This window comes from Scomber japonicus, chromosome 1 (assembly GCF_027409825.1).
Source record: "Scomber japonicus isolate fScoJap1 chromosome 1, fScoJap1.pri, whole genome shotgun sequence".
NCBI classification, from domain to species: domain Eukaryota; kingdom Metazoa; phylum Chordata; class Actinopteri; order Scombriformes; family Scombridae; genus Scomber; species Scomber japonicus.
The window spans coordinates 17,228,716-17,253,449 of NC_070578.1; the positions used below are offsets into that span (position 1 = coordinate 17,228,716).

Below are 24,734 nucleotides of genomic sequence, written 5' to 3' on the forward strand. Positions count from 1 at the left end.
GTAAGAAGCTGATTCTGTTCAAAAGATATGGGCCATCAAATATGTTGTCACCATCACCCATCATGGGGTTAGTAGTCACACACAAAATATTTACAATGTTTTGTTTCATTGAAATACAACAACCTAACACATATTCTGCACTAAGAGAACATAAACAGGTAAGTGCATTTTTCGTCCTTTAAAAACCTACCTATGACTCTCTCTTCATACTTTTTAATGGTAATGATTGTTTTATTATAAACTCTTTCAGTGCCAAAACTTTAACAGTATCCTCTAGAGACCAAGATCTGATGAATGTGACAATCAACCCCATCCTCCCCTACATATTTTTATCATTAATTAAGTGCATATTTAGACATATTTAGCCAGATTTAATTTCATTTTTTCAATAAAATGCTACATTTATGAGTAAACAATATTTCACGATGAGGATTTTATGTTGTGTTGGTGTCCGGCCACAGCAGTGGTGAAGTTCAGTGTGAAGTTGTCAGTGCGCACCAATAGACCTCATTAAGTCCTTCTTCACCCTTCACTGGCTCTCGATCCACAGGAGCAACACTCATTATGTAACCACACTGACACTGGCTCTGTGAGGGCCTGACAGCAGCACACACACAGCTGCGTAAACGAGTCGACAAAGTCAGCTGAACTCAACCTTCTGCAGCAGCGTTCACAGCAGTAGTAGTAATGGACTTAATGCAGTGGGGGTGGGTGTGGTGATATAAATGAAGGTAACTGACGGGAAGTAATCCTTTTACACTTGATTAAAAAAACAACAGTCGCATACGTAGCTGAACCACGACCGGATTTCTCTTGATGAGGGGGAGAAATTAATTTTTAATTTTACACAACTTGCAATTATCGCTCCAAACGATAATCTTGAACGATGCTGTACAAATCACAGAACACACATTTGTGTAAATATGTAATTATGGTTTTAATACTCCACAACAAGAAGCAAGATTGTATCTGTTTATGTGAGAGTGTGAGGAGGAAAGTTTGATTCAGCTTAAATGTGAGACTGTGTGTTTGTTTTTTGCAGGAATTCATTCTCTCCAGTGGAACGTGTGGAGGAATCTGAAATGTGTAGAGAGATGAATACAGAAAAAGAATCTGCCATGTTGCATTAAGTGTGTTTGTGTGCCTGTGTTGTCTGCATATAATCAGTGTAAAGGTTGTGTGTGTGTGTGTGTGTGTGTGTGTGTGTGTGTGTGTGTGTGTGTGTGTGTGTGTGTGTGTGTGCGCGCGCCTCACTACTGCTGCCCCCTAGGACACTATTTTAAAATTTGAGGTGCAGGAAACAAACTCCTTATGATGGTCATATGAGCGTAAGATTCATTCACCATTCAAATGTTTGAATTTAGTAAAATGTACTTCATTAATCATCTTCTTTTTTTCTTTTTTTTTTGACAATTTCACATCCAAAATCATGCAAACACGTACACAACACTAGGCATGTGTGTTCTGGATTATATAACTTCTCAGTGATGTTAAACGTATTTTATAATTCAATCGAGTCAACAGTGGGGTCAGAGGTTCTGTCATGTGATCGCAGCCACGACATGGGTGACAAATTAAAGGAAACACTGGTACAGGTTTGAATACTTGATCCCTGCAGTGAGGGGATCTGGTGGCTCTGTCATGCTGTGGGGGACATTTTGCTGGCATGGTTTGGGTCCACTTGTCCCCTTAGAGGGAAGGGTCACTGCAAATCAGTACAAAGTTGTTCTGATTAATCACCTTTATCCTATGATGAATCATTTCTATTCTGATGGGAGTGATCTCTTCCAAGATGACAATTCCCCCAGCCATAGGGCATGAGAGGTCACTGAATGGTTGCAGTAGTAGTATATAAATTATGTGAATCATATGCTATAACCTTCACAGTCACCAGATTTCAACCCAACTGAATACCTATGTGAGATTTTGGACATGTTAGACACTTCAAAACACCAAATGAAGGAATATCTTTTGAAGAATGGTGTTCACCCCTTCAGTAGAGTTCAGAGACTGTAGAATCAATAACAAGGCGCACTGAAGCTCGTTGTGACAGCTCGTTGTGGCCCATCATCTTACTGAGACACTTACTGTTGGTTATTTTGTCACCTGTCTAGCTACCCTGCTACCTGCTGTCTATATGTTGATTGTATTGTCTTTGCTTGCTGTCTTCTTGTTTTGCTTTTATCTTGTGGCGTGGTAAGGATTATACTAGAGGACCTTCTGGCTTCATTGTGTTTTCATCCCCTGTCATTTTTAGTGTATGCATTGACTGTAGTGCAGTTATATGCTTTTTAAATCATGAAATATATTAATTCATTCTTGATCATTAGGAAACACTTGACAGCTCTTCTAACTGATATCTTGGGAAATGTGGCTTTGTTACAGCTACCAACTGAAACATGTTAGCTTTTTTTGTTATGTAAATAAATTATGTGTCCTATAGGCTCTTTCCTTACCTACAGTGAGTGTGGGGGCAGACAGACGACAAAAATAACGAAATAAGAAGAAAGAAAGAGGGGGAGAGAGAAAGAGATAGAGAGAGTTGGTGAGTAAAACAAAGTATAAAAGGAAAGTGCAGTAAAGCAGAAGAAGAGAGGAGTTTAAAGGCAGATGGAGGAAAAAAACAGACGGAGGGGAATAAACACATATGGAGACAGAGAAAGAGAGTATGAGAGGCAGAGTGACATGTGCATGGAGGATGAGTCTGAGAGGCCCTGAGCCCCACTTGACTCAGTCATGGGAATGATTTGATTATCACCACATGAACAGCTGTCTTATGTAACATACACACACACACAGACACACACACACACACACACATACACACACACACACAGACAAAGAGAACTCAAAAATAATGAGGTGTCTGTGTTCGGGCCAAAAACCTACACCGAGTAGAGGCGGCCTGTAGCAACAGAGAGACAGAGAGTCCATAACAAAAACCTCACGGACAAGTTCAGTCAGGGCTCCTTCTCTAAAACGTGCTGATGCAAAAATAATTTTAAAAATCACAAATGATATTCAGGATATAAAAATAAAAAAGTACCCATTGGCAAGGAGTTGTCCTGAAGGAGTGGTCCTGATGCTGTCATTCGGGAACACCTATCAAAAAGTGACCTGTGATCCTGGACCCAGAGGAGGATGGCGCTATAAAGGCTTTCATTCACTTTACTTCTATTTCTCAGAGTGACTCTAACATAATCCCACAAATGAATGACTGAATGTTCAAGCAAGCCAAAGCACCTGACGGCTTGCAGAAACATTGTGGGGTATGTTTCAATTCACTATGCTGCCATTTGGGATACATGGTGACCTTCCAGAGGCATTCACTGAATTTGCTGTGCTGACCATTAATCCCTCCAAGTGCACCATTGCCAAGACAGAGACTGAATTCTTTGGCTTTGTCATTAGCAACAGGGTACTTAAGCTAAAAGTAAATAAGATCTAGGAGACTGATCTCAGGTCCAGTTTGGTAATGACTGGATTTTACCACCGTTAGTTGAGGTATCTGCTCTGCCTCACCCCTCCCTTTTGTTTCATGTATGTCCCCTGTTTGTGTGCTTCAATAATTTATTTATTCATTTATTTGAGAAAAGTGACAGACAGTGCATATAAATGAACATTTTATTGTGTGTGTTTCATTGTATGTGTGTGCTGGATGTGGCCTTCCAGTTCCCTCTCCCGCCTGATCATCTCGTCTATTTAACAAGCTACTGCAGTATTTAAACACAAGCTCTTCACTCCGCTCTCCACCAGATCATACATTCACCTACGTGGTTCAGTGCTTCGGCCAACTCCTACCATCCTTGCCTGAGTGTTTTCTCTTGTTGGTTTTTGGACATCAGTTTAACTTGTTTGTCTGTGCCTAAGGTTCTCATCTGTCTTCCTGTTCTTCTGCCTCGCCCATCTCACCATCATGTCTACAAGCTCCAGCTCTGGAACCTGCACACAGTCTGTCTGGCCTCTGCAGACAATCCTGGTTGGTCCCTCTCTCCAGACCCTCCAGCCCATTCCTCAAACCGTCTTCACAAAAAGTCTACAATAAAACATTTTTAAATGAGGAAACATTTCTGTGTCTGCTGTCCTTCTGTGTCTGTGAATGTGCTTTTGGGTCCATAAATTATATTGACTGACTCTTCTCTGCCACTGTCTTCACAGAAATGACTGTATCAAGATGACTCAACCGGCTCTAAAGAAAAGAAAAGCCTTTCATGACACCCAGCTGTCACTCAGAGGGAAAGCTGTTTTGCATTTAGTCCAGATTTGGATAAATATTTACTTTTACAAAGTGATGCAAATGAGAGAAGTCTGAACTCCTGCAAGGGCCACAACCAGTATCCTTAAGTTTGCCAAGGATATTTGGTTACCCTAACTCTTACCCTTTGAACTGCAGCTACTGACACTGCTAAATAGAATATATAGGCAACAGTGTAGTATAAAAGTAGTATTCATAGTATACAGTTTAGAGAATATTATATACCCAAGACGAAACGGATAGAAAACCAAGACTGAGAGAGAAAGGCGCAATTATAAACCCATCCGCTATTTCAGCACCATGGACAGCGCCTTGGATTTATCAATACACAGCACAGTTCGGCTATTGATATTTCAGAGTCAATGTCAGGGCCATGGATTCTAACTTACTCAAACCTTACTCAGATAACGGCTCAAGAGTCAGACAGACTAAAAACTAACATATTCAACTAAACAACCTCTCTGCCCCTGCATTGCATCTCCTACAAGGGTTAACAAGGGTGATGTAGTTGATCATTTTGCTAACAAAAGGGATGGCATCCCTCCATAAATCGCCCACTCACGTCTCAGGTTCAACACCACCGCAGACTTCTTCACTCACTGTCCCAGCGGTCTAAAACATTTGATAACATTATCTCCACTCACCCTCATTTTCACTTCAATTTTAACTTTTCAGTCGTTTACTTTTACAAACAGTAACAGTTTGATTTTGTATTATGTTATTGGTATTTTTTACATATCTTATTTTCTATATGATATTTTGATTATATAATTTTGTATTGTCCCAGTAAGCTCTGTTATTTAATTGTGTAACACTTTCTATGAAGAACACATCTACAGTATAGTGCATTATGAGCGCATTCATAGTGAATTATAATGCTCAAAGTTTTCATACCAATAGCAAAAAATAATAATATTTGAGACTAAAAAAAGTTTTGAGAGAAAGTATTTTCATATAGAACATAAAAAAATATAAATTTGAAATTTTTAAAAATGTCTTTCAAAAATCTCTCTCAAAATACTTTTTTTTTAACTCTCAAGTACATATTTTTTTGTTGACCTACTTTCAGTTATTAGTGTCTTTACTTTGTTCTTTCTAATTTTGAGGGATAAGTCAAAATCCACATTTTTTAAACTCTGAAACCTGTATCCTATGTCCGCATGCTTGGTCACTAGCAGGCCCATTAATACCTACTGAGGATGCCACACACCACTGCACTTTGGGTATTTGTGGCTCTGTTTAACTATTTTTGACTGGCATGCATCTTTAAATTTATCAGTAAATATTCATGACTTTCATCCATAATGAAGCTGATGCTGCATTGTTCTGCTGATGGACTTGGACTTGGAGACTAGACTGCCCATGCTGACCAAAGGTTCACCCATCGGTCATGAATAATGAATCGAAATACCAATGGAGCAAAGACTGTATTGTGGTGCAGGCTCAGTGTGCACACACAGCATCTGAAACTCACAATTCCTGTCCCTTGCTATTTCAGAGATGACTGACAACAATTCCTCACAGAGCCAACTGCACAGAGTCAAGAGAGTTAATATTTTATCACTCTAAGCAGGAGGTGCATAAATGGTGCAGAAATGGATGCATTATGGATGGTAAGTGGCTCATGTGTTGTTTATTCTTGTGTAGAACAAGGTTTGGATCTGTTTTTGTTTTTTGTTTTTAGTAATGATGATGGTGAGGTGATCAATCACGGAGGAGTCAAGGAACTTGAAAATGTGGTTTTCTGATCACATTTCTCTGTTTTCAAAGCACATTTTGACTTTCATATACAAGGTTTTCATGATTCTCTTCACTTTCATCTATACTATAATCTTCTCAAATATATGGGAGATGGGTGGACTACTACATTATTCTGATGTTATCCCCTGTATCCATTTCAATACACTTTTATCATGCATTAATATGAGTTGGTTGATGCACCACTTTTGTCCAGACTGAGCACAGACATTCATGTTTCCCAGAGGATGAATCATTTTAGCATGTAGGTGAAAATGCTGACTTTAGCATTTCACTGCAAACCCCACTGTGTCTGAGCATAGCCTCGCAGAGTGCAGCTGTACTCTTGTCTTGTTTAAAGCTCAAGGCTGGTGATTTTCTGTCTTTTTCTTACTGTCAACAAATCTCAGGCACAGAGCCAAATCAACTATGACGTGATCCTACTTACAAGTGTTGTGTGTATCCAGAGCCTGATATTATTCCATTGTGTCGTAGACCTCCATTTTTGTCCAAAACCACACCTTAAAAACATGTCAACGAGCCACACTGCTGCAGTGAGTTACATGTTCGTTCACCCTTGAAGAGTATGAGAGTGTCATATTAAGAAGTGTTTCTGATATTCTCTCTCCTTCGTGTATGAAAATGCTGGTGGATAACATATTAGAAATAGATAAGATGTAAAGAAGACAGAGATTAGATGATGTGAATATGATGAAGGTGAGGACAGCAGGGGAAGTGAGGTGGCCCTGAAGTTAGTGAGGAGGAAAAAAAGAGAAATGTCTTATTCATCTCTGTTTTATTCTGTGATGCATTGCCCTGTTCTCAGTGTAGCAGTGAGAAAGAAAAATGACTTTATTCCTACCTTTGTCTTCTGCTGAAGGTCCAGAGAACAATAGAGAACAATAATGAAGGACTTATTGTTCTATAATGTTCCCTCTCCAGTAATGTGCAGTCCGTAGGGGGGTTAAAATGTGCTGAGATTTCATATTGACTTAAGCACCTTTGTAATCACAGTTCTTTAGAGAAAAATCAAATGTTGCATTGATAACTTTTAATGATGCATGTGTTTAGTTGTTGATTCAGTAATGTGTACATCAGTTAAGATATATAGGGGGAAGGAGCCACTGAGACAACATGTACAAGGTGGCCCACATTATTGTGGTAAACACCTGAACACCTGGTGAAGTAAAACAAGAACAAACATGAAGGTGAAAAATGGATGCACATAAAGAAACAATTAAAACAGATAATTGTAGTTAGCGGTTTCTAGCCATGCAACGTTACACTATGGTGTGTCTATCTGTCAACCAATTTGGTCCAAACTGAACAATATTGGGCCGACTGTAGTGAAATCTTGCTCAGAAATGTAATTCCTGTTCCCCAGAGGCTGAATCCTGATGACTGTGTGATCCCCTACTTTCCCACAAGCACCACCATTTATGGTTTTGAGTGAAATGTCTTGAATTGATTGTCATGAATCTTTTGGGGCATTCATGTCCTCCTCAGCATGAATTTTAAAAACATACTCCCTAACGTTTCATATTGCACCACGTCAAATTTTAATTTATCCAACAATCTGTTTCCAAACAAATACATGAAAAACTAATTATGTTCCCATCAACTTTAATTAAACTGAGATGTGTATGCACTTAACTCAAAACACAACTTTGCCCAAGTGCAGTCTCAAAGGGCTACTTTTATATTGTTTAGCTCTACTGTAAAAGGCATAGCAGTCAGTTCACGATGCAGTTAGCTCTCATTATATTTAGACCTGACAATAGTGATAATGGCAGTACAGTGACTCTGCCTAAAAGCAAAGTTTTAGCATACACTTTCGAGGTTATTGCATACAGAGCATCCGTAAAGTATTCACACCCCTTCACTTCCCCCACATTTTGTAATGTTACAGTCTTATTGCAAAATGGAATTAAATTCCAACCTACACAGAATACCCCATAATGACCCCCATAAAGCGAAAAAGGTTTTTTAGAATTTTTGCAAATGTATTAAAAATAAAAAACTGAAATATGACATGTACATAAGTATTCACACCCTTTGCTATGACACTCAAAATTGAGCTCAGGTGCATCCTGTTTCCACTGATCATCCTTGAGATGTTTCTACAACTTGATTGGAGTCCACCTGTAGTAAATTCAATTGATTGGACATGATTTGGAGAGGCACACACCTGTCTATATAAGGTCGCACTATTGACAGTGCATGTCAGAGCAGAAACCAAGCCATGAAGTCAAAGGAATTGTCAAAGACAGGATTGTATCGAGGCACAGCTCTGGGGAAGGGTACAAAAAAAATAATCTGCAGCATTGAAGGTCCCGAATAGCACAGTGGTCTCCATCATTTGTAAATGGAAGAAGTTTGGAACCACCAGGACTCTTCCTAGCTGCCCAGCCAAACTGAGCAATCGGGGGAGAAGGGCCTTGGTCAGGGAGGTGACCAAGAACCCAATAGTCACTCTGACAGAGCTCCAGTGTTCCTCTGTGGAGATGGGAGAACCTTCCAGAAGGACAACCATCTCTACAGCACCAATCAGGCCTTTATGGTAGAGTGGCCAGGCGGAAGCCTCTACTCAGTAATAGGCACATAACAGCCCGCTTTGAGTTTGCCAGAAAGCACCTAAAGGACTCTCAGACCATGAGAAACAAGATTCTCTGGTCCGATGACGCCAAGATTGAACTCTTTGGCCTGTGTGCCAAGCGTCACGTCTGGAGGAAACCAGGCACCTCTCATCAGCTGGCTAATACCATCCCCTACAGTGAAACATGGTGGTGGTAGCATCATGCTGTGGGGATGTTTTTCAGTGGCAGGAACTGGGAGACTATTCAGGATCAAGGGAAAGATGTACAGAGAGATTGATGAGAGAGGGGAAAAAAAGGAATTTAATCCATTTTGGAATAAGGCTGTAACATAACAAAATATGGGGAAAGTGAAGGGGTGTGAATACTTTCCGGATGCACTGTATACCTGTTGTGAGTTGTGGCCCTGGACAACTCCGTCAGCCCCCAACCAGAAGCAGGAGGAGGGTTTTTCACAGTTTTCCTATTGCGTAACATGAGCACAAAAATAACCTGCCAGGATGACAGGTTGGCTGATAAAAGTTTAATAAACGTTATCTGATATAAAGTTATTTTTAGAAAATTGTTGATTCAGCTCTAAAGCATCGTTCACTCAGTCTCATAAAACCTTCACAGGAGCAAACAGATGCACACAAGTTCCTGTAAGTTTTTGATGATGCATCATCAACAACATCCATCGATGTGCGTGAACATGCATGAACGTGAATTCCCCGAGCTGAATAAATTCCTCATCATCTTAACAATACTCGGTCTCTCCTTTTCTCCACCATTGCTGCTTGTATCCCTTTCCAAAACACGTGTTTATTAAAATTGTATATGTGATCAATTCACATAATGAGAATGTGATTTTCAGAAATTTCACATTAATATTCTTCACATGTAGACACATGTAATTATTTGTTTTTTATTAATGCAATATTTCACATGTGAATTCTAAATATTCATATGTGAGTAAAAGGGATTTTTTGCAAGGCATTATGTTTGGTTTTCTGTCACTCAGTCCCTCCCTCTCTCCTCGTTATACTCTCCCTCTCTTCTCCTTTAACTCTCTCTCTCCTCCTTCTGCTGAATGCTCTGCATGCACGCAGGGAGAGAAACTGAAACAAGCAGCCAATCTGCATTTACTGCATGTGTGCGACTGTGTGTGTGTGTGTGTGTGTGTGTGTGTGTGTTGTTAAACTACTGTACATGTGTGATAGAGAGAGAAACAGATGCAGACATTTGGCAGAGAGAGAAGAGAGATTAAGTCAACTTGTCGGGGTCTCTTATGTCACATTTCTGCCCTGAGGCCTGAGACCTTTCTGTCTGGAAAATAACCTGGGAAAACTCAAATGGAATATCGGAGAAACGCACTCTGGAAAACAGTCAGAGCAACACCCCTCCTCCTGCTGCTGCTACATCAAACAGAGACGAACTAAAGGGAAAAAGAGAGAATGACTGAAAATTTTAATTTGTGTCTTCTTACCACTGGAAAGAAAGTGAAGAGGAGAGGAAGGCTTGTGGGCCGGGCCTATCTGACAACTGGAGGAGGACACAGAAGATTTATACATATAATTATACTGTTTTCTCTTTTTTCTTTGAGGGAAAGGCAAAGAGCAGAGAGGAGATAATAGGAGAGGACTGGAGAGAAAAGGGGAGGAGAGAATTGAGTGCAGGGAGTTGAGGAGTTCAGAGCGGAGAAGTCCAGAGGAGAGGACCAGAGCTGAGAGAGAGGAGAGGAGAGAGGAGAGGAGAGGAGAGAAGAGGAGGAAGGAGAGGAGAAGAAGAGAGGAGAGGAGATAAGAGTTGGGGAAAGGAGAGGAGTGAAAAGGAGAGGACAGGAGGAAACTCTTCAAATGGGATCTTGACATCATTGACATGTAAGTTAATGTGTTGAGAATTTCATATTATGATGCTGCTGCTATTTAGTGTGCTGCTGCTCTTCTCTCTCGTCTTGCTGACCCCCCCCCCCCCCCCCCCCACACACACACACACACACACACGACTCTTTCTCCCTCTTGACTGTCTTGCTCTCATTCTCTCTGTCTCTTATGTTTCTAATTCTGTGTACACACACTCTCTTCACTCTCTCTCTCTCTGCAGGTCACGTTAGATAGCAACGTTACAGAGGGAAAGGCCAGTGTCACATTGCATTAGCATTACACACACAAACACACACACATAGAAGGAGAAATACGCTTAAAGTGTGATGAGTATGAGCATGATGTGTGTGTGAGTGGGTGCTGGCATACAGTGTAGGCTAAGCTGAAAGAAGCATAACCATATATCCTTCTTAGCCACAAGGAGAAAAACAAAGAGCTATTGTGCCACATAAGAGCTTGGCTAGACTGCACAGACACAGAGAGAAGGGAAAAAAGGAGAAAAAAGAAAGGAAGTATCTTACAGTAACTGTTGGCATGTTGCATTTAGACTTTGGTCATAGAGCAAAAAACAGGATGACATATGCACAAAAAAACTACTTGCATGGTTACTTTTCTGTGGCTGAAAACATACAACAGGCAATAAATCTGAATCATTCAATTCTTTGTGTTGTTAAAACCATATTTAATAGTTTTGGGAAATAAACATACTTGCTTTTTCTCATAGTTAGATGAGAAGATCAAGTCCACTCTCATGTTTTTGTATGGACTAAGCAAACAAGAAACAATGTGTTTATTACTGAGTGTTAGTGCTGCTTGGCAGATTTTGTCCCCTTTGGACAGATCCAGACTAGCAGTTTCCCTTTGTTTCCAGTATTTGTGCTAAGCTATGCTAACTGACTTTTGGCAGCTAGCAAAGCTCTAGCCACATATACAGATATAACATGCAAAAACATCAGTTCAGTTGTTGTTTGCTGGAGTATTTCTTGACTGTCTGTCACTAGTTGCTAGACTCTCAGCAAAGATGCATGGAAGTCACTGGTCCCAGCCAAGAATTAGACCTATACATAACCTCCATTTGAAGGCAATTTGATGGTTTTATGCTGCTTTTTTTATTTTATGAAAACAACGAAAGGTAACGTGTTAACTGCTGAGCTGTAGAGGTGCTGGTAGGCGGTTATGAACAGAGTTTGGCTAGTTGTTTCACCCTCTTTCCAGTGTTTGTGCTAAGCTAAGCTAACCCACTGCTAGGGCTGGACGATTGTGGCAAAAATCATAATCACGATTATTATTATCGATATTGAAATCGTGATTATAAAACACGATTATTCATAGATGTGTAAACATAAGCATTTATTGAACCACCAGAACTCAACTTGAAATATATTTGAACAGCACAACCAGAAATAAATTAAAATCAAGAAAATATATATATAATGACAAATGGAAATAAAAATAGCAATATGTAAAAACAATAAATAAAAAGAAAAGAAACACACCGTTCCTCCAGCGGGTCTAACATAAGGGGTGGGACACAGAACTTGCTGGGAAAGACGGGGGCATTGGATTTATGTCACAGGTGCGCAACGCCGGGCGGAACAAAAATTGTTTTATGTCGATTATTATGTTTTTATAATCGTGGGAGGCCAAAATCGACATCGCGATTAAAATTCAATTAATCGTCCAGCCCTACCCACTGCTGTCTCTAGCTACTATTAGCTAAATTTATCATACTCAGCTGAGAGTGGTATTAGTCTTTGAATTATGAGAATTAAGAAATTAGCAAATTTTTTTAACTATTCCTTTATTTCTACAGACAGACAGATAGATAGATAGATAGATAGATAGATAGATGGATAGATAGATAGAGCAGAATGAACATGGATACATTTCCTCTCATGCATGCTCATGTCATCAGTGTGAGTGTTGTCTAGACTGTTGGACAGACTGTCACTGCTGCAGGCCGAGTGTCTCATATTAGCATAAATGTTCAGCTGCCTGATAGCCTGTGATGACTTTTGCTGTAAGAAACAATAAACCAAATTGTCAAATCCAAAAGACAGAAGTGGAGAGAGCAAGCCAGAGAGAGGAAAAGAGAAGGGCAGTCACGTCCTGCAGCATTTATACACAACATCACAAAATGACCCTGACAGCCAGTGAATTTAGAATTGCTCCGAGGTTGTGTTGTTTGTGTTATGTTGAACTGCAGTGTCATGTGATTTGTTGCTTTGTTGCTTCCTCTTGCACTTGCTATGGTGATGCTTTCGCTTTTTGACTGTTTTGTTAGTTTTGTAACATAATTACATGCGCCTGAGGTTTGTTTTTATGCTAATGAACACAATGAGGAGGAGACAAATCTTCATTTTACTGAGTGTAGAAACATTTGTCCCTCGGTGTGATCTCAGTTTTTACAAACAGGTGAAGAGTGCTATGCTGTCTGTTTCTGAGTGTTTAAAGCTGAAATCCTCCTAAAAAATAGGCCAGTTTGATCTTCTTTGAGAGCATCATCCATTTTTTATTTGTTCAGGTTCAACTTCTGCTTGGCCAAACTCCATGTCTTTACAGCTTCAAAACATGAGAGTACAACAAACACATTTTGGCATTATTACACTCCTCGAAACTTCTATGATATGATATTAACATTTATAGATATTTTTTAAATGAAATCTGGTCTATCTTCATCATGAAGTCATTAAGTCAAGGATCAATTAAGAGTTTAATAGGTAAAAGACTCACATGTAATGTGCTGTGGTGAATGACGTCAGCCGGGGAAATCATAATTGACACATTCATGAAATTAAGAAGGTGAAAAACAACAACAGAGAAATATAACAAATGCGTGTGTCCTTTTAACCCTGCTCCATTCTGGGTTCTTGACTTACTTGATTAACACAATCAGTCACATCTGCAGTGTTTAAATTTATTTGAAAGAACAGATCCCAAACTTTTAGATGAAATCATTATGAAACATTAGTGAAGAATGAAAATAATACGTTTTACGTAAGGCATGCACAATTTATAGTGTAATTAGAGAGTCAGGCTTCAAGCACTGTTCAGATTTAATGCAACACTGAATATGTGTTTGATTAAGTACAATTTTACAGAGAAAGAGAATAAAAGAGGGTAAAAGTAACTTTAGACAGTTTAATTTATCTTTGAGGTGGGGGGCTGCTTGAAGCAGACTGTAAATGTTTGCAGAATTTGAATGCTGGTGAATCCAATACGTGATAAGAATATAAATCCAGATTTTATCTGTGACTATCACACAACTCTGTAACCATACTGAGTGATAGTTGCATTATCTGAGATGAGTGTTAAAGCGATGGTTCGGCGTAATTTCGACCTAGCGTCATATGCACTTAACTGTAAGTTTACTGCTATCACTCGACATAGTGTGTAAATCTGAGAACATGGAGCAACAAACAATCTATAATTTAGGTCAGTGGTTCCCACAATTTTGGCGTATGACCTTCTAAAGCAGCTCATGCAAAGAGGGATTTTTACTTAGAAGCCTGAAGAGGTTGTTTGTTGAATGGTTTGTGGGTTTCTGTTCACTCTGCAGGTGGATCATTAGTGTACCCTGGAACACCTGAGGGCCTCGGTGTGTTTCCAAGGTTATTCAAGCCTGACTGCAGCCTATGGAAGCATATCTGCTTTATTCAAATGGCAATGCATTTTGCAAATTGGCAATTCATGCTCTAAGTCAAGATTTTCCATTGAAGTAAATCTATTTTTGTATGTATCAATCTGTATGTGTAACAAAGCACAACTGCGTAAAAACTATCAGGATTTAACATTTTGTATCACTCAAAATAATCTTAATGTGATAGCAAACCTGTGTTTATAAGTCTTCATGGTTGTAAACACTTGAAAGCAGCAACATCAGCTAATGTTTGGTTATACGTTAGCATACTGCTAACTGTTAGCTGCCGTGTTATCGTGCAGAGTCAGACAGCTGTAGTAACAACTCTGCTGCTACTTTACAGCTAACATCACAACAACAGCATATCTTGACAAACTAGACAGTGAGCTGAATGTCCAGACAGGTAACATTACTGTTTATGTGATGCACAGCAGAGCTGATGTTACTCACCTGTCCGCTTTCACTCTCCGGCCCGTCTGTCCCTCTGCCGGTTAGAAAACCACCAACGTGTCCACCGGTCCTTGTCTGGTCAAAGTTCTTATATTTCATTTTTTTTGTCCTTCTGATCTTCTCCTCTCTGGATGTTTCTCGGTCATTCTCTCCTTCTCCACTTGTCCATACATACCACATTCACCGTTTCTCGCTCTGGCCTCCTGCTTTTGACCCGTGCAGGCGCATGAACGCTACCTGTCTCTGATTGGTTACATGGCTATCGTCTACCTGTATTACACAATACCTGGACACGGCTGAGAAGTCACGTGATATTGTTAAGGAAGACCCGCCTTGATGAGAGAACTGACAGATTGCATTCTCAATTTGAAGTTTGGTAGAGATAACGTGTGTGGAAATGCAATCCAGTAAGCGGGGGCGCTGTTGTATTTCATTGTGTTGTTTAACCTAAGAAAATACAAAGTGATGCGAGGATTGCATTGCCACTTTGCAAATTGAATTGCCAATTTTCAAAATGCATTGCCATTTGAATAAAGGTGCAGATACGCTTCCATAGGCAGCCGACAGTGTGCTCTCTGACACTTGGCTGCTGTGCTGCTGCAGTTCTGCTCTCTCCTACAGATGCCTCTTTGGATTTGGTTATGTTGCTCTAGTTCCTTGTTTTTGCTTTCATGCACCCTAGAACAAATACACACACACTTTCTCCACTCACACAATACATACACGGTGGATACAACTAATTTCCACAGTCAATACATTGAATAATTAAGTCTCTTTATTTGGGTTAAAAAAAATGTCATTAATCTTTGTCGAAAATCTCATAGTCATTGTTTTATGTAGCTTTTATTTGCTTTCTTTCCTAATGTGTTGTCAAGTTGTGACACCTCTTTAGAGTTATTAAGGGTCCTGACTATCTACAGATTTTTTTTCCATTCAGGCTCAACTCACCAAAACTTACTGTATTGAAAAATGTAACCTCTTGTTAATTAGAACTGAATGACACATTTAGGCAACATCTCATCTCAAGATAAAAACATGATCAGACCTTTTCAGTCCCCGAGGCTGTGAAGCCCTTTGACTGAGCCAATTGGGTTAGAAAGACGAAAGAAAGGCAGACACAGTGGAGTCACCTCCCTTTTTCCTGCTTCCCTGCTCATCTTATTGTGTCTCTTTAAATCCTCCTCTCCTGTCAGACTGTACAACCAGCACTGCTCCCAGTAAACCTCAACCCCCCACCCCCAACCTGGAAAATTGGACACACTGCACTTTTAATGTCCAATACCTTGCAATATTAGTATTTCATGTATACTACTAATTTCAATGATGTGCTATATACATATAATATACATATTTACTGTCCTCTTGCTGCTGTAATAATGCAAATTTCCCTATTGTGGGACTAATAAAGGAATTAAGATAAGATATATCTTATCTTATCTGTCATGATGAAGGATCTTCCGAGATCTTCTCCAGAACTTGAGCTCCAATAGCCTGATTGGTCTGAGATGCCCCACTTCCTCTCTGTGATCTTCAAAATCTCTCTACCATCAGTTAGTTTCAACCTGTCAGGGTATTCATGAAATATATATATATACCATAGCCATCAAATAACAAACACACACACACACACAAACACACACACTGAAGGTATAATTCTGAGTGACGTGGGGGAGTTTCAGAGGAGGTAATTGGGTGTGGGGCTACATGTCTAGACAATACTGTAGTCTACAGTACATATCTCTACATTTAACTTGACTAGTGGAAACATGTGTCCCTGTAACAGCTTGCTTTGTTTTGGATGAATTTTGTTTGATTTTACCTCCGTAGGAGTTATTTTGCAGATAGTGGACATTAAAGGGTAATTTCACAATTTTTAAAAACAATAATCAGGTGTCCATATAAACACTGATACAGGTTTTCCTCACTGTAATTGTTCCTTCTGCTCATAATGACCATCAAAAGATCTCCTCCAAATTTGCTTTCAATGTAAGTGATGAGGGACTAATTCTGATTCAGCACTCACTTTGTGCAAAAATGAATTTAAAAGTTTATGTGAAGATGATATGAAGCTTCAGCAGTCTGAGTTAGTCAAATAGTGAAGATCATCCACAGTGACAGTCTTTCTAGGAAAAAGAAATCTATCTTGCATCTCAGTGGACAGTGTTTTCCTGTTCAGCTACAATGAAGGGATTGAAAAAGTGTGAACCTGTCATTGAAGACCTGTGAAACCAAACCGGCAACAGTGCCTGTTGTTGTTTCACAGTTCTTTCTTTTTTCTTCTTCTTCTTTTTTTAATCTCCTGATTATAGATGTGTCCTTTTCTGGGACTTTGCTCAGTCCTGGTCCAGTACAGTAACTGGTTTTTGACAGCACCATCATGTCTGTGTAACATGTCTATGTGTTTGTGTCCATTTCCAGGATCAGTCACATCTTGATACAACTCATATGATTGTTTTTGGCAGAAACATTAATGATGATTTGTTGCCACCTAGTGGTTGAATAAGAATCATTAATAATAAACTGATGATCAATTTATTCACTCTTTCCCTTGATTAGTTGTTTCTACTTTAAATTTGACTTTCCTTCAGTAAATCCCTTATATTATACAATAAAAAACAATGGCCACCCAATCCTGTGTATTTCTCACACATACATCATGAATTTAAAGTCTAAATATCACATGGACATCTTACAGTGGGTTCTCACAGAGCAAGAATTTTAAAAGTGTTTAACAGGTGTGTGTCCCAGGTGTAGATAAGATTAGACACAACTAACTTTTCAGGCTTCCCCGTTTTTAAGTGTTTCTGATGTAAGAATGAAAATATATTCAGTATGTCAGTTCAACAGTGTGTGCACAGTCCACAGCAGGCATCCAGGCCTGCTATACCAACAAGTTTTAGTTTTTAATTTGCTGAACAAGTTCAAGCTACACCGCTCACTTTACAATCTTGTTACCTAACAGATGAAGGGGTAAGACTACAACATTTCCACAGCACTCTATAATCATCTCCAATTTGTCAAATGGAAGCTGAATACCATCCACTTATCTCCATACAAGACATATTTCAGTCACGGATAAACAGGAATCATTTGATATCTTTCCTTTTTTTATGAGAACATATTCTTAACATTGCAGCAGCATCTGGATCACTTTAACGAGCATGAATAATATTTAGTGTGAGTGCTAAATTTCAGAGTTTCAAAAACCTCTAAAGGGCATAGTTAACTTACCGTATCTCACTGCTAACATTAATCTATGTTTTCATGCAGTCATTAATGTTCAGGTTTTGGATGGAAATCTAAAGTAGGACTGTCTCCAGAATGCATTGTTGTTTTTCCAAACGGTAATGATTTGTCAATAAAAACTGTCACTAATGAATCTTCATCATTCTATCTCCCACCCTGCATCTATTCATTGTTTCTTATGCCTGTCATTACTCACTCACCTCTCCCCTGTGTCCCTTCTCTTGTGTTATTTCTTATTCTCCTCTCACCCGCCACCCCTCAAACCTACAATCCTCTACAGCCGTGGAGGAGACATGAAGTATGAACTCCACTAAGCTACAGTGACGCCTGCAGAAGAGCACAACTGGATGCTCAACTAGATCTGAAATCATGAGCACTCCAACGACAGGAAGCCCAGATATGGAGGTGAAGGTGGTCTCCCAGGAGATGGCATTGTTAAGCAATATACTGGCAGCTTATACCTTCATTGCAGGTACGAAATTTTCAATCTTCCAATCACTCTCACAGCCTAACAAGAATATTGGTCTTCGATTTAAAGTGATCTTTGTTAGAAGCATTTCTCATGTGTATGCACCTGATATTTGGCACTGATTATTAAGTCAGTGCCTTGCATGCAAATTTGAATTCCAACTAAAACAAACCATCAAATTATCTCGGAAAAATATTTTATCCTGAGCTGTATGTATTTTCATCTGGAAAACTAAGGTGTAGATTAAAAGCACACTTGTTTACTTGGAAAAAACAGGGGTAAAAAAAGACAGTAGCAGATCTGAGACAGGCAGGCAGCAGGTGAACAGGGAGCACGAGGCTGAAATGCTGGAAACAGCAGAGGAAGAGATGGGAGTGGGAGCAGGAGAGGAAAGACTGTCTCTCCTTCCTGGCAGCAGTTAACATAAGATTTTTTCATTATCTGGTTTCTTTTTCCGTCTCTTTCTCAGACCAACCCGAGAGGACAGCGCTGGTGTTCCTGGGTGGTGTGTGTGTTGGCCTTCTTGTCACACTCTGTGCCATCGTCTTCCAGATACACTGTCGAGCAGACTGTCACTACGGCAACAGTAAGCATCATCGCCAGCGCCACAGGAACAAACATCACCGTAGTCGTCATAGCTGTCCCCATCAGCAGCCCAGTGACAGTAATCCAGACAGCATGGCTGTTGTTGCATCCGGAGGAACGGGGCCTGCAGGGGACAGCGAATCCGAGGACTGGGATGATACGTGTGACCTGTCTGCACGGAGACGCAGGCGCTTCGAGAGAGCTCTGCTGCATGCCAGCATGTTCACATCAGCTGAAGGTATCACTCTCTCTCTCTCTCCATCTCTCTCTCTCTCTCTCTCTCTCTCTCTCTCACACACACACAAATATATAATATAGAGAGACTCATGACACATATGATCCACATTAACAGGAGATAGAGCACTAAAATAATGAATGTCTCATGCAGTGCAGGAGTGGCACTGGGGCAAAATTACATTTACATACATAAAGTCGGTCTTCTGGTTCAACTGCTTTCCACTGAACACAAAAGAAGTGGAAACAGTTTTTGTTTTGGTTTGTGATTTGAGTGATCTACTTCTTTAAAGAATCTGTCACTCTATCAAATGCCTCTTATTGCTATGGTCATTAAAAAATAATAATTACAAAACAGTAGGGCTGCAACTAACAATTATTTTCATTATCAATTAATCTGCTGATCATTTTATTGATTGATTAATTATGTAGTCTATAAAATGTTCTAATTTCCCAGAACCAAATGTGATATCTTCAAATGTCTTGTTTTGTCTGACCAACAGTCCAAAATCCAAAGATATTCATTTTAGAATTATATAAAGCAGAAAAAGCAGCATGTTTAGCATTTTTATAAAATCAATAATCAAAATAGTTAGATTATTTTTCTGACGATCAACTAACTGATTGATCGACTAATTGTTGCAGCTGTAGAAAACAGTAGACAAACTAACAAAACAAAAAATATTTCAAATTTCAAATTGTGTATGAAAGACATGGCTTTTTAATAAGAATATGCATTTGAACAAACAGGTGTCTAAACCCAGAGCTGTAACCACGTACAGTTTAAATTTCCATGTTTTCTCATTTAGTCCACTACATGTGTCAGTTTACACTATCTCATAGATGCTCTCTGTTGATCTGTCACACACACATACACATACACATACACACACACACACACACACACACACACACTTAAAAATAGAACATCCTTTCAGTCATGATCTGCTAGAATATGATGGATATGAGAACAGACAATGTAGAAGGATATTTTAATCTTTGTGTGTGTGTGTGTGTGTGTGTGTGTGTGTGTGTGTGTGTGTGTGTGTGTGTGTCATCAGAGCTGGACCGAGCTCAGCGGCTGGAAGAGCGGGAAAGGATTCTCAGAGAAATCTGGATGAATGGACAACCAGACATCAGCACAGTCACTCAAAGCCTCAACAGATATTACTGACATGGACAAACAGATACAGACAAAGGGGGGGACCTTTAGACAGACAGAAAGATGGATGGAGGATGAATAAGTGGAAAAACAGTGTATGAAACTAATAAAATCATCAGACAGAAAAGTTACACTACCCAAAGAGACTCATACGGATCAAACTATTACTGCCAGAACTGCCATTAGCAATTCCCTTCACTGTATAAACAACAAGGAAAACATGAGTTGTGTTGGCTTAATCCTCTGATAAAGGATCATACTGTCCATGTTTAGAAGAACTCCTTGAAAACCCAACAAGTGAAGACACAGTGGACCTACAGAGGACTGCTGTAATGATCTGTTCAGAGGACTCAGGTTTACACACAGAGAAAAGAAGTGATCAGACACCATACCTGGAGATGAAAATCTTGTGAAATGTAACTTGTGGTAAATTTGGAGCTACTGTACAAAGGTTTTTTATAACTTTTCATCCACACATTTGTAACAGGTGCTTTAGAGAAACATGGAGCTAGTATAAAGAAGAAGTGGGTGCTGTGTAGCAGTTCATACGCCTCCCACTGATGTGCACATTCAAATCTTGGTGAAACTGTGTTGTTGCATTTTTCTCAGTGACTGAAGATAAAAAAAAGGAAATGTGTCAGACTTTAGCTCCATGCTAGGATGGTTTTACACATACTGGTGCTTCTACTGTTTTCTTTTTTGCATCCCCAAAATGAACTGAATGCATCCTAAGGAAACATGACTGTTGTAGTTGTGACATAAAGGAAAACCTAACGGGCCTGTTGGTTTCATCTGTAGACTGGGTTGTGTTATCAGCTGTGTGTTGCACATTAAGACAGCAGTTCATCTTGTTTAAGAAGATCATGTTGCTTTTTTTTATTTGACTCTTTTGTTAATGAGCTGGAGAAAGTAATACATTTTCATTCCATGATTTTAAGAAAATTGTTTTCTGTACATATTATTGAATAAATTCCCTTATTAAAATCACAATAGCAGTGGCTCTTGGTGGTGCTGTGATAACATGTAAGTCCTCCTGTGTGTGTGTGTGTGTGTGTGTGTGTGTGTGTGTGTGTGTGTGTGTGTTTGAGTCCTTTGGTTTTAGAGAATGCAGCCCTCTCTAGATAAGGACACGGGGCACAGACATATGGAGTCTATAACTAGTTGGATCCTTTATGCACATGTTTAGCACATACTTTACCATACAGTAGTGTGTAGCTTCTGTAAAGGTCTGTGTAGCACAAAAATGACCCAGTGCAGAACCTAGATGGATGCACTAGCTGAGATGAACTTAACTTAGGGGGTTGTCTGACATGTTTCCAAGAATAGGGAATGATGGAGTGAGCCCACTGTGCCCTTATGTCCCACAGGGTACTTAATTGAGAAAATAATTAAGTACCTCACAACTATGCTAAAGTACTTCAGTAAATGTACTTTGTTACTTTTAAATAGTGTGCAAAAAGTTCAACGTCCAATTTTGCCCCTTCACTACCCAGAAGCTACAGGTCACTGTAGTAAATTGGCAAAAATGAGAACCCTATGCTCCTCCCACCCATGAACACACTCAGATGTGTTCATTCAACACTAAACAAGCCAAGCCAGGGTCTCTGCAGTGATGGTCAAAAATCTGGGCAAACTATCTATGCACCATACCATGTCTGTATCATCTGTGACAGTTTTAATTATTGTGGAGTCAGGCTCCCCCTGCTGTCCATAATGGTCCCCTGCCCCTAAAACTTCTACTCTTCAGACCATTCCTCATAATTCTCATACAAGACTATATGTCTGTAAAGAGGAAAGTCTCAGCTTTAAAAAAAACAACACTATCTTTCAACACCAAATATTCAGGGAGATATGCTCTTCTGAAGTTTGATTGTCATCAAATGTTATTCAAGAGAAAAGGGGTTTTAAAGACAATTCATATTCAGCCATTTTTGGTCTTAAAACCCCATAGATCATATAGCCTATACATGCTTCACACTTCACACGTGTTAGTCACTGAACGTAAAAATAAGCTATCCTAAATGCAGTTTGTGTCATCATGGATAAAGGAGAGCATTCATATTAAAAATGTGTGTAATATTGTCTGTCCTCTGGTAAAGATTTAACAACCAAATTAAAGTTTATTATCATGCTAAACGATAAATGTTAGTAAAGCTAATCGCAAATTAGCCACCATACTAGGTTACCTCTGTGTCCAGAAAGTAAACTCACCTGGTTTATGCTGTTTTAAGCCAAATGCCACAGGAATATGTTGCTACAGATAGTTTCACTTCTTATTTTAGCAGACATCCCAACCTGCAAAAACTCCTTTCAGGGAAGTTCGGTCTGGGGGGGTGGGGCGCACTGGGTGTCGGACCGGAGGGTCAACTCAGCAGTAACGCAGAGCAATCAGGACGCTTTGCGCTCACACGCGCTGCGTTGATAGTCGCAGAAACCCACGCGCGCAGTCACTCTCTAGCGCGCACTCTTGCCCGCTCCAGATTCCGTGAGATTGGATCTCATTTCATGTCCAGACCAATCACAGGACAGATCATTGTCATCACAAACATCAGTGACATCACTGACAGATATCAGACCAATCAATGTCTGTGATTCCTGTGATTGATCAGTTCTGTTTCATGATTGGTCTAATCTGTCCTGTGATTGGTCTGATATCTGTCAGTGATGTCACTGATGTCAGTGATGTTTATGATCTATACTTTGATTGGTCTGAAGGAGGACAGATCAGACCAATCACAGGACAGATCAGACCAATCACAGGACAGATCACCCCAATCACAGGATCACCCCAATCACAGTATAGATTATTAACATCACTGATATCATGAACATCAGTGACATCACAAACATCACTGAAATCGCTGACATCACAAATATCACTGACATCACTTACATCAGAAACATCAGTGACATCACTAACATTACTGACATCATTAACATAGCTAACATCACAAATACCAGTGACATCACAAAAGTCAGTGACATCACTGACATCACTGATATCATCTACAGTACAATACAATACAATATACTTTATTGTCCCGCTTAGGGTAATTTGTCTTGGACTCAGCAACTGCACCATAAATGCCTTGACAGCCACAATGACAACAAACAGTACATCACCAGCCATACCATCCCAACAACAATTACATAACGATATTGCACATATCCCATAACATTGCACACAACACATATATGCATCAATGGGGGAAAAAAAAAAAAACACATGCTAAAAGATCGCCATAATAAAAGCACTATGAAATTATTACACAATCTTCGATCTTAAGCAGCATTGTTTAGGAATTTGATGGAGGTTGGAACAAATGAATTCTTAAAATGGAGTTTGCAGTTAGGGACTCTATATCGTCTGCCCAAGGGTAGGAGCTCATATTCTAAATGAAGAATATGGGATGGCTCAGTTACTATCCTCTGGGCTTGCCTAAGAACAGTTTGTTCATAAATAGACTGCAAGGTCTAATAGTTATTTCTTCCTATCACCTTCATTGCCGTGTGCACCAGACGAGTGAGTTTAGTTTTCAGTTTTGCAGTAATATTGCCATACCAGGCTGACATCACAAACATCAATGACATAACTGAAATCACTAACATCACTTACAACACAAACATCAGTGACATCACATCACTTACATCGCAAACATCACTGACATCACAAAAATCACTAACATCACTTACATCAGAAATATCAGTGATATCACTGACATCACAAACATCAGTAACATCACTTACAATACTGAAATCACTGACATCATTAACAATACTGAAATCTCTGACATCACAAACATCACTGACATCATTAACATCACTTACATCATAAACATCACTGAAATCACTAACGTTACTGACATCATTAACATAGCTGACATCACAAATATCAGTGACATCATAAATATCAGTGACATCACAAAAATCAGTGACATCATCACTGACGTCACAAACATCAATGGCATCAGTGACATCACTAACGTCACTTACAACACATACATCAGTGACATCACTAACGTCGCTTACATCACAAACATCACTGACAACACTGACATCACAAACATCACTAACGTCACTAACATCACTTACATCACAAAAATCAGTTACATCACTGACATCACAAACATCAATGACATCACTAACATCAGTGACATCAGTGACATCATTGAAGGAGGCCCTCCCCTGTCTTTTTGAAACTGCATTTTTTCCTGTGGGCTGCAAACAATATCAAATAAATTCCGTTGATTTCATCCATACAATAGAGACAGTGTTAAGAAATAAAGCCTTGTCACTGACCGCTTTGAAGTATGTTTTTATACTTGTTCTTGACTTGTTCCCAAGTCCCTTGGCACCCGGGCTTTTATTGAACATTGTGTGATGGGGTTAACTCACACTGCCTGTGTCCACTATGTGGTGCTAGAGACAACCCACCAATTATATGTCATGTTGCAGTGTATGATGTGGAGAACACACCCTGTAAATTTCATATAAGTCGGA

The 24,734-nt window shown here is 39.5% G+C and overlaps 1 protein-coding gene across 2 annotated transcripts; it reads left to right on the top strand.

Moving 5' to 3' along the window:
• Window positions 1–18,153: 18,153 nt before the first annotated feature.
• On the top strand, window positions 18,154–20,246 carry eva1a (eva-1 homolog A (C. elegans)). Of its 2 annotated transcripts, none has more exons than XM_053317015.1 (4): window positions 18,154–18,256; window positions 18,723–18,881; window positions 18,954–19,076; window positions 20,134–20,246. In XM_053317015.1, exons 1-4 carry the CDS (start codon window positions 18,154–18,156, stop codon window positions 20,244–20,246), a joined length of 498 nt encoding a protein of 165 aa, XP_053172990.1. The 2 variants fall into 2 exon arrangements, with proteins under 2 accessions (XP_053172990.1, XP_053172999.1); XM_053317024.1 differs by having other exon boundaries at window positions 18,969–19,076.
• Window positions 20,247–24,734: the final 4,488 nt, after the last annotated feature.